This window comes from Salminus brasiliensis, chromosome 19 (assembly GCF_030463535.1).
Source record: "Salminus brasiliensis chromosome 19, fSalBra1.hap2, whole genome shotgun sequence".
Classification (NCBI taxonomy): domain Eukaryota; kingdom Metazoa; phylum Chordata; class Actinopteri; order Characiformes; family Bryconidae; genus Salminus; species Salminus brasiliensis.
In genome coordinates this window covers 5940022-5950705 of record NC_132896.1, presented here as the reverse complement: position 1 = coordinate 5950705, position 10684 = coordinate 5940022, and the positions used below count along the sequence as shown (strand labels likewise).

At 42.1% G+C, this 10684-nt stretch overlaps 1 protein-coding gene across 1 annotated transcript; it reads left to right on the top strand.

Moving 5' to 3' along the window:
- The first annotated feature begins 4369 nt into the window (after window positions 1-4369).
- On the top strand, window positions 4370-9843 carry setd6 (SET domain containing 6, protein lysine methyltransferase). The gene is made up of 9 exons (XM_072664018.1): window positions 4370-4560; window positions 5036-5128; window positions 5300-5444; window positions 5528-5669; window positions 5762-5956; window positions 6434-6554; window positions 6702-6882; window positions 7246-7388; window positions 8419-9843. The coding sequence occupies exons 1-9, from the start codon at window positions 4534-4536 to the stop codon at window positions 8752-8754; spliced, it is 1383 nt and encodes a 460-aa protein (XP_072520119.1). The 5' UTR covers window positions 4370-4533; the 3' UTR covers window positions 8755-9843.
- The last annotated feature ends 841 nt before the right edge of the window (window positions 9844-10684 follow it).

Here is a 10684-nt window from a genome sequence, read left to right as displayed (position 1 = left end):
CAAACATATTGCTGATTAAAGCCCTCCCACTCTGAGACTTCCTTTAGCCCAGTTGGCAGCCTGCCAGCGTAAACATGTCTGCATGCTCCTTAATAAAAAGGTCCTGATATTTGTGGGCCTGCTGTTAGACTGGCTGGTGAGCGGGTTATGGTCAGGTTTACCAAACCTCTAAGCAGCAACACTGATGCCTGGAGGCCTCAGCGCCAGTGAGTTAACTACTAGCGTGAGTTGAGCTGCCACGTCAATGGGAGGTCCCCGTAAGAGGGAGACCCAACTGTAATGTCTCCCCCTGCTGGCCTCAGTGGGGAACCCGTGCACAAGTCATGTGCTCTAATGTGCAAGGGCTAAGCTCCGCATCTCACCCGAGGCTCATCTCCAGCACACTCTTAAGCACCTCTGTTTAGCGTGTTGCGCATGCAGCCTGCCTCAACCAGTATGTTACAGAAACTGGTTTTACATTGGATGGAAACCACATTAAGAAATACACAGTGTGCCCAAATGTTTGTGGACACCCCTTCTAATGAATGCATTCAGCTACTTTAAAAGTTGCACCTATTGCTGACACAGATGTGCAAATGCTCAAATGCTCAGCTCACACACAGCTTGTCTAGTCCCTGTGGAGAAGTACTGCCAAAAGAATAGGACTCTCTGGAGCAGAAAAATGAATATGAACTCATTATTATTAGTCATGCTGCCTAATGCCAGGTGTGGGCTAGAGGGGTATAAAGCCCCCCAGCAGTGAGCTGTGGAGGAGTGAAAGAACTGTGTTCTCTGTATTGATGGTTGGTGCTCCACCTGAGACTTTTAGGATGAGTTAGGGAGTAGGTGGATTAGGTGGGGGTGCATATCATCCAATATCCTGAAATGAGGCTGGTGAGAGTCCAGTGTTTGTTAGCAATGTTAGCTTAGCATCCCCCGTTCTAAACTAAACATGGCCACATCAGGTAGAATAAAGCATCTTGGCTGACCGATTGCATCTGGGGTCAGCAATTTTGCTGGACTACACTATATGGACAAAAGTATTGGGACACCTGTTCAATCGTTGTTTCTTCTGAAATCAAGAGTATTAAAAGAGTTGCTCCTGCTTTTGTTGGAGTAATAAGACAGTACATTTTGGAGCATTGCTTTGGGAATTTGATTGCATTAAGCATTCAGCCAGTGTGTTACTACCATCCCATCTCATCCTCAACCCATCCCAAAAGTATTGAATGGAGCACCGACCATCGTTCCGGAGTACACAGTTCTTCCACTGCTCCACAGCTCAATACTGGTGTCTGGCTCCTGATGCCCTGGGCAGGAAGGTGACCTGGGGTCATTTTAAGTGATGAAACAGTGAGTTGATGTTTACAAATATGCAATATATGAACATACAGTATGTACACTCACATGCACTTTAGCACACATGTTTCCCACAGTGTAGATTTAGGCTACTCTGATTTCTTTAGGACTGCAGATTGTAGAGTCTGACTGTGGGACAACACATTCTGATTTAATCTCCAGGTCCTGCAGTTAGGAATGAAACTTCCCTTGTAGTTCAGCAGAGTTCAGCAGAGTTCAGCAGAGGTGATTTCCCTACTGAAATACACCTACTATCTGATTACACCTACTCTTGTATGACAGTGCTGTTTTAATCAGGTGTTTTTTTGGCAGGGAAGTCTCCAATCTCTGCTGGACTCCGGCCATCCAGTAACAGAGTTAAACAGCCATGACATTTCAGAATGCCCTATTTTTGGACACTATGAATGGTTTTCTCCTGATGGTCAACATGAAGGACTGGATTGAATAAACAGGGAATACAACCAAATTAGAGGAAGTACAGACTTTTAGTCAGGTGACCATATTTTGGTTTGCAAAAAACGAGGACACTGGGCACACATGGGCGTCCATTGTGGTTAGGATGTTGCGGCTAAAATAGGCCTAAGTTGTAGGGCCATGGCAGTGTTAGATATATTAATATATTAAATATGATAGTAAACATTAATACATAAAGATTTACTCACTTAATAATACATGATTAATACATAACATTAATTAATATGTAACTAATTAAATAACTTTCTTTAAAACACAAATAAGTAAAAAAAAAGGTTCACTTTCATTAATGCCAATAAAACACTAATAGATACAACAATAATACAAAAATCATATAAAACTGATTTGTATTTATTTACATTTGCTTGTAGGTATTTATAGGCTGTGTTCAGCTGTGTCGCCAAGAGCACTTGGGTGAAGTGTAGTGTATGTTGAGTATTGTGGTCTCCATACTGACTTTGTATTTAGTAGTATCTAAGCTTAGAGGGATCTTTTTGATTCTAGCTGATACAAACTAGCTGAGGATATTTTCTGAGTAACAGCGCAGCACTAAGTCTCTCTGGAGAAGAGCGTCTGCTAAATGCTTTCAATGGAAATGCAAATGTTGTGGTGATGTGGAAGGCGGGGCTTAAGCAGTTTGACCAATGGTTGATGTAGATGCAGGTACATGTAGACCAATAGTGGTGGTGGGAAGGTGAAGCGAATAGAAATTGAGTAGAAATCTGAGCTGGACGCATGTTTTACATCCCAAAATAAGGAGAGATGATCAGCCTACTTTTAGAGACTCCACGCTCCTAAAAAGGGGGGTTATTTAGTAAAGGCAGTGTTATATATATAACTGGGACAACTATTATAGGTAAGTGTTTCAATTTCTGCCAGAATTCAGAGTTTAGCAGAGTTTAGCAGAGTTCAGCAGATGACCTACTACCTAATTACACCTGCTGGTGCATTTGGGCAAGGAAATCTCCAACCTGTGCTGGACTCTGGCCAGCAACCCAGACATTAACATTTATGAGCAGTGTGATAAACAATGGAGGCATTATTGACATTCACATTGCTGCACTTTGTGCCAGCTTGGCCTGTTTTATTGAGTGCTAAACATCTGCATCTCTCATCAACCCAGTTACAATGAACAGGCCTGGCTGGAGAACCCTGATACCTCCAGACCCATCTCAGTTGTTGAGAGATTGGAAAGAAAAGACAGAACTCACCCAATAGGGAATAGAGCACAGTGGTGGGATAGGGGGAGATACCAGGCCTACATTAATTAAATGCATGTAGAAACCCTATGCTTAAACATGGGGGTTAAAATCAGAAAGCCCTTTATACAGCAAGCTTCCTGCCAGCACCTTGGGACAACATTGACATTTATCTTTGGATGGTCGTCATGAAGGTCAGTGATTAGTTCTGAGACATTAGATAATCTTTAACTTTCTTATCAGCATTTTTAATTTTAACCGCAGTGCCTCATTTATAGACGTAAGAGTGTAGTGGATGGGTCACCTTGGATGGGTACAATCACACTGTTTCCAGGTTAGTCACATCAAGCAAATATGTAGCATCTGAACAGGGCTTAGGCTCACAGGTAGTTTGTTGTACACTGGTGTGAGCAGTTTCATGCCCTTGTTCAAAGGCTTACCGTTTTTACAGCGATCACTGTCCTGACTGTAGTCGTCTTTGTACTGAAATGTAGTTGATTTAAGCTGATTTACAGAGTGATGGATGTAGTGTTGTTGTGGTACATCTCATAATGTTTGTTATGCTCATATTAAACATTTATTTCTTCATTTCTTTTTGAATTCATTGTTAATAAGCGAATAATATAATGTATTAATAATTTAATTCATTAATCGTAACATATAAAATTATTTTTTTATGAAATTATTTTTATTCAGCAGAGTTCAGCAGAGTTTACTACTACTACCTAATTACACCTGCTGGTGCATTTGGGCAGGGAAATCTCCAACCTGTGCTGGACTCTGGCCAGCAACCCAGACATCAACATTTATGAGCAGTGTGATAAACAATGGAGGCATTATTGACATTCACATTGCGCCACTTTGTGCCAGCTTGGCCTGTTTTATTGAGTGCTAAACATCTGCATCTCTCATCAACCCAGTTACAATGAACAGGCCTGGCTGGAGATATATCCCATATCTTGTTTGTTTTTGTTTATATAGAAAATAGTATTTCTTTTTCGTATTTAAACCATTTAATTACGTTATTTTGTCATCCATTTTATTACATAACTTTCATTAATATTTCAAAGTTGCTTTTAAATGCATTTTTAAATGGATTTAGAAACATTTATGCAAAGCGTATATGGATGTTTCACACACTCTAAATTAATAAAGCCATACTCTCTCTCTCTCTCTCTCTCTCTCTATATATATATATATATATATATATATAATGTATTTATTCTTTTTTTTATTTCTACGCTCTGCTCGGTCATACTTTCTCTCTTTCTTTGTAGGGGTCTTTTATTTTGGGGTCTTTTATTTTGGCATGTCAGTCAGAGCGCTGAATACACACGTAAACAGAACGCGTCTGGGAATCCCACATGGAGGCAATGGGTTTTGCAGCTCTTCAGTCTGGCAGTAAACACTGATCTTCACACAATGAAAACAACCTAGGGTTATATATTTAAAACATACGCAGTTAAACTCTAATTCGGCTGTTTATTCGTGACAAGGTTAAGTGAGGTTTCCTGCTGGAGGAATGGCGACAGAAGCGAAGAGACCAAAGGTAAACAGATGAGTTCAGGTCAGTCAGTGGGTTTGTGATCAAACTCAGGGCTGATCGAACAGTGTGTTCATGTGTGTTATGCCGTTTCCCCATAAAATGCTAACAGCCACACGTCGTTTATCAGCTTGTACTGGTAAAACTGTTAGAATTGGAGATCTCAGTAATGCAGTTGTTTCTAGTAAAAAATCTTAGGTTAAGTATCAACTGTGAAATGTTGAAAGATCTATAAAGCCACCCTGACTACTCATATTACCAGGATGACAAAGCCTAAATGTAATTTTGACGTAGTATTTTACCTGGAGTCTCTCTTATCTATAATTAGTATTATTTCTTTTATTTATTTTTTTATTTTTTTCCATTTTCAGGCTAAAACCTACTATATTTCATAGCTGTGTGCCAAAGTGCTGTGCAGTATTTCTATCTTCCACTTTATAAATTACCTTTACCGTTAGAACAGTGTACCATTTGATTTCAGAGGGAGAGTGAGACGCCGGGCAGCGAGCATGATGAGCCTCTGCAGAACTTCTTGCTGTGGTGTGAAGAAGAGAATCTGACCCTGAGCAACAAGGTGAGTTAAACCCCTTCTGCACATTGACAGACTTGACTAACAAAACCACACACGATACACGTCTCTTTGCTTTGATTCGGTGCTGGAGTGTTTGGGAGGTATTGAAGCACTGATTTAAGAAGATCAGATGATCTTCAGATCATTTTAACCTTGATCTACTGCTCCTTGCAGGTCTACTTAAGTAAAGAGGGCACGGTAGCAGAGTATGGTATGCTGGCTAAAGATGACATAGAAGAGGGGCATGTCCTCTTCTCCATCCCCAGACAGACCCTTCTGCATCAAGGCACTTCCAAAACGCAAAAGGTCCTTGAAGAAGGTAGGACAGCAGATAAGCTCTTGTCACGTTACAGGTAACTGAGATGAACCGTGTTCTGAGTTCTGAATCTGTTTCATTTCCAGGAAAAGAGTGCTTGGAGAGCTCCTCAGGCTGGGTTCCTCTCCTGCTAGCACTGATGTATGAGTACACCTGTCCTGAGTCACATTGGAAGCCCTACTTGGCCCTCTGGACTGACTTTAGGAAGCTGGACCACCCCATGTTTTGGTAAGGGGGTTTAATTGCTGTTAATTTGTCTCATGTGTGCATGTTGTCCATGCATATCTAATGCATGGCCTACATAATGCTGTGTCATGCAGGTCCAAGGAGGAGAGAGAAAGGCTCTTGAAGGGGACAGGTATCCCTGAGGCAGTGGACACAGACCTGAGCAACATCCAGAACGAGTACAATGAGACTGTTCTGCCTTTCATGCGCTCACACCCAGAGCTGTGGGACCCTGAGCGGCACTCTGTGGAGCTGTATAAGAGTCTGGTGGCTTTTGTTATGGCCTACAGGTGAGAGGGCCTCACACACATCTGTGGTGTGAATTAGGGACTGTTTAGGAACAGTGCCTGGTTTAGTGTCCGGGTCACTATACCCAAATTGTCAGGGAGTGTTGAAATGAGGGACATATCCTCAGTAGTGATCAGAGGTCAGGATGTTGGATGATCACCACCCCAACTTATTCCAACAGTATTAGATGGAGCATCGTCCATCATTCAAGAGAACACAGTTCTTCCACTGCTCCACAGCTCAATGCTGGGGGCTTTATACCCCTCTAGCCCACACCTGTTATTAGACACGGTGCCAATAGATGGCAGTACTTCTCTACATGGACTAGACATGCTGTGTGTGTCATGGTTGAAGCATACACTAGCTTCTAGAATACATTTATTAGAAGGGGTGTCCACATACATTTGGACATACAGTGTATTTGATGCAAACTGACCTTCATGCAAGATATGTCCTGTGCCTCCATTCTTTCCATTCAGTTTCCAGGAGCCTCTTGAGGATGATGAGGAGGATGAAGTGCCCAACCCTCCTATGATGGTGCCGATGGCGGACCTGCTCAACCACGTGTCCGACCACAATGCCAATTTAGAGTACACACCTGTAAGCCTTATTCACCTGAATAACCTGCCCTGCATCACTCCGTGTTATTAACCAAACATTCAGAGCAGGCACTGATATTCCTTATTTATATTTCAGAAGCATCGTTAACCTTCTCCCCCATTGCTCCTTTTATTTCCCCTCTTTTAGGACTGTTTGAAAATGGTAGCAATGAGGCAGATCAAGAAGGGTGAGGAGATCTTCAACACCTACGGTCAGATGGCTAACTGGCAGCTTCTGCACATGTATGGATTTGCAGAGCCCTTTTCCACCAACAGCAACGACACGGCGGACATTCAGATGTCCGATATGTATAAAGCAGCAGTGCAAGGTGAAAGCCACAGCAAGCAGCCTAAAACAGCCTGAACCCAGGAAAAATTTATATCATGATATTTAAAGACATTTCTTACAATATATGATGTTTATCACAATATTTCGTCATGTAGACAAAATGCACAAACAGCGTATTTTTTTTTAAAATTGCTATCCAAATACTCCCATACTGAGTACAGTGATTTAATCCACTCCATTAAATTTTTTTTTTAATGAACCGTGCAGATAATCAGTGCTCTTTAAACACTATCCATGATACACTCATAAAAGCATATTGTGTACCATGAAAACCAAATTCATCACAATACAATAAAATTGTGATATTGCCATATGATCTGACTTCTAATTTTTACTCCTGTAGCAACCAAAAGTGAGGCAGAGCAGCGCCTTCTGGTGGAGAAATGGAGCGTTCTATGTGAGATGGAGATGGTCGGGGAGAAAGGTGTCTTTGTGTTTGGCAAGAATGGCTCCCTCACAGACACAGAGCTGTACACAACTCTGAAGGTAACGTCTTTCAAAGACTGCATAAAGCATCCTAGACTAGTGTATGATAAACGCCTGCGTAAATACTTGGGAAAAGTGTTTGGTGATGGCCGAATACTGAGGGTGTTTGAAACTGTGGAAGAAACTCTTAAGGTGCTTTGAGGAACCTTCAAGGAGCCTTTTTTTTGTCTGGAAACCTTTTCTTGAAGGTTCCTCAAAGTTCCTTCACAGTTTCAAATTGAAGGACCTCCAAGGGTTCCTCAAGGATCTTATATCATAACAGGGTAGTTCAGTTTTCTTGGTTCCGATCAAGCAAGAAATTGATACACTGTTAGGTTACTGTTATATTTGCAAAAAAAATCGAATTGCTGGATCCTTAAACCTTAAAGTCTTAATAAAGTTGGGCTGCATCTCAAGTTGCACACGTCATTACTGAAACTCTTCAGTAATCGGTTGTGGACGGCATGACGTTGATGGAGTGAGCAGGCAGGGTTGATACTAGATTTTATGGGCAAACTGCTGCATTTGGTCAGTTTAGATGCCTGTTGGTTTGTATTGTGTTTAAACGAAGCCTAGTTCATTTAGAAAGTAAGTGTGAACACCAAATAAGTGGACTGGGTCTCGGTCCACTTATGTGGTCGCACCAGAGTTGGAAAGGCAGCGTTCACACGTACTCTAACGAACCGCACAAACAGAGCAATCACACCAGAGTTCATTTTTAACTTAACCAGAGCTGCCAAGTGTGAACACACACTAAGTACACTGTCCTTCAGTCCAATCCTGCTCCAGCCCCTCCCAGGTGTAACTGAGCAGTTAACTGCCCGGTAGTTTGGTGTGTTTGAGCAGGAACCTAAACACCAGCCTCCTGGACCAGAATTGACTACCCCGGGCAAGCCGGGTTGGATGCAGTTGAGCAAAATTTGTGAACTGGCTGCTAATCTTGAAGGACTGCACTGAAAACCACCCATTATAACTGTTTATAAAACAGATCCAGTGTAATTTTTTTTTTATCCCACCGGGTGTCACTGCAGCATTTCTGTTGTGTTTATAGGTATTATGCATGAGCAAAGAGGACTTTAAGGAATTCCAGGAGAATGAAGGTTGGGAGGAAGATGATGGCGATGATGAAGAATCAAAAATGGCTCAAGCTCTAAGCTTTGAGGGGCTGCCAGAAATGGCTCCAGCGTGGAAAAGGCTGCTGCGCGCTGCTGCAGGCTTTACAATCGACCAGTACTCTGAGGACATGGAGTCGGACCGGAGGCTGCTGGACGAGCCGGGAGCTCTGGGTAAACTCGGCCCGAGAGAGAGCAAAGCCCTGCACGTACGGCTAGGGCAGAAGAGCATCCTCCACCACCTGCAGCAGCTCACTCAGCAGAGCACAGCTTAGTGTACCCCAGCCAGCACCACTTCTTATACCCAGTCCAACACCCAAATGTAGAGCCCAAATACTCCTGAGCGTTTCTCAGTGGGGGGATTTCACAAGGCAGGATTTCTCAGCTCACCTGACGACTTGGGGGCCCAAACTTCAGTGTAGAAAGTTCTGTTAGCCAAGCCCTTCTTTTAGCTTACCAGGCTCATCTGGAAAGTCCTGCTTTGTGAAATACCGCTTGCAGGACCTGGTTGAAATGGGAATGGAAACCGTGTTTTATAAGTTTCTGCATAATTACATCAGTAGGACAGAAACAGAGTCAGTCAGAGTGGTTTGGTGTGAAACCGTGTTTGGAACTGGGTGTAAGAGCACCGGTACACCCGTGATGTGAAATGGTTATAAACACTTTGCCCACAGACTGTGGCCTAAACCATATTTTAGTAAAAGTCATTTATGGTTGAGGGGTACAGTGGTATGCAAACGTTTGGGCACTCCTGTCAAAATATATGGTACTTCGAAAAGCAAAGTGAGTAGATGTCTTTCAAAGCAACATTACTGGATTATTTTTGTTTTGTTGTAACATTTCAGTGGAAATTAAGGAAAGAAGCACTGTGTAAAGATGTGTTCACACCAAGACAATTCGGCTCTCACCAAGGTCTAGGCTGGGGGATGTGGTAAAAATGTTTTACCACAATATTTAAAGATATTGAGCTACACAATATTAATCATGATAGTCATGCTGACAATTCACCAGAACATTTTTCTACTTACACTTTTTTCTAATTACACATGAATGACATATGCCCAACACTGAGCAACTGCACATCATGCTGTATACTGTGCATCACAATACCCATATTGCCCACTCCTAGCATCAGCCCTAATTAGATGGTTGGGCTTCTAGCTTGTTCAGAATCATCGTTTGGAGAGGGCAGGTGATGCACATTTCACAGCTTTATAAATATTCTGAATCAGCAGACATAAACGTTTCCATTTTTTGGAAAGCCTTAACAGACTGGCTATGGGGTGCCCAAACCTTTGCTTCAGATCCTTATTCTTTTTTGTCATGATTTTTTTTTTTTTTTTTACTTCTAATAAAATGGGGAAAAAAACCCACCTTGCTTAAACTATTGTTTTATCTTCAACTTGATTGCTTTGGGAAAGCAGGTCACCTCTTTCGCAGTTAAAGTAACCTCTCGAGCAGTAAACAAATAAGTGTATATTGCACCAACTTCAGGCTTAGTTTGGGCTCATCCTGAATTTTGTCTCCCTCGTGTGTAACTTTTTGGCCGGATGCAGATGTAAATACGCACCCACCCACACAACATATTGCCAATGTGTATTACTGGAGCAGATAAACATGAACGTCTTGGCACCATGTCTAATGCTAGGTGTGGGCTTGGAGGAGCACAAGGCTCACCAGCATTAAGCTGTGGAAGAACTACTCCGTGTGAATGATGGAGCTCCATCCCATACTTTTGGGATGAGTTGGGGTTGTGCTCATCCAACACCTGGACCTTGGCATGCAATCAACTCCTCACAGCAGTGCGCCAAAATCTAGTAAAAAGCCTTCCCTTGAAGGCCCAGTCGCTCCAACTAAAGCAGGAAAAATGCTCAACACCATTGATTTTGGGGAAAAAAAAAAAAACCCACACACCATGAATGAGCAGGATGAGTGTCCAAATACTTCTGTCCTTATGGTGTACATTGCCCTGGCACCTTATGCTGCACACCTATCTGGTAGGTTCACATTGGGATTTCAGATCAAACAGTGACTGGGACCCATTTCTTTCGGAGGGCAATTCCTTTGTCATTTAGGTCAAACCTGCTGATTTTAATTAATATATTAAAAACTAAAAAAAATATATATATATTATTAAAAAAAACTGTAGTTACTGTGTAACTACTTTACATTTGGGATTAGGTGGAAGGAACAGATCCAGATTCA

Excerpts from the sequence above, each read along its gene's own strand:
- setd6 (XM_072664018.1), top strand. The coding sequence starts at position 4,534 with ATGGCGACAGAAGCGAAGAGACCAAAG. Across the intron at positions 4,561-5,035 it reads CAGAAGCGAAGAGACCAAAG|AGGGAGAGTGAGACGCCGGG; the intron begins GTAAACAGATGA and ends ATTTGATTTCAG. Across the intron at positions 6,555-6,701 it reads CCAATTTAGAGTACACACCT|GACTGTTTGAAAATGGTAGC; the intron begins GTAAGCCTTATT and ends CCCCTCTTTTAG.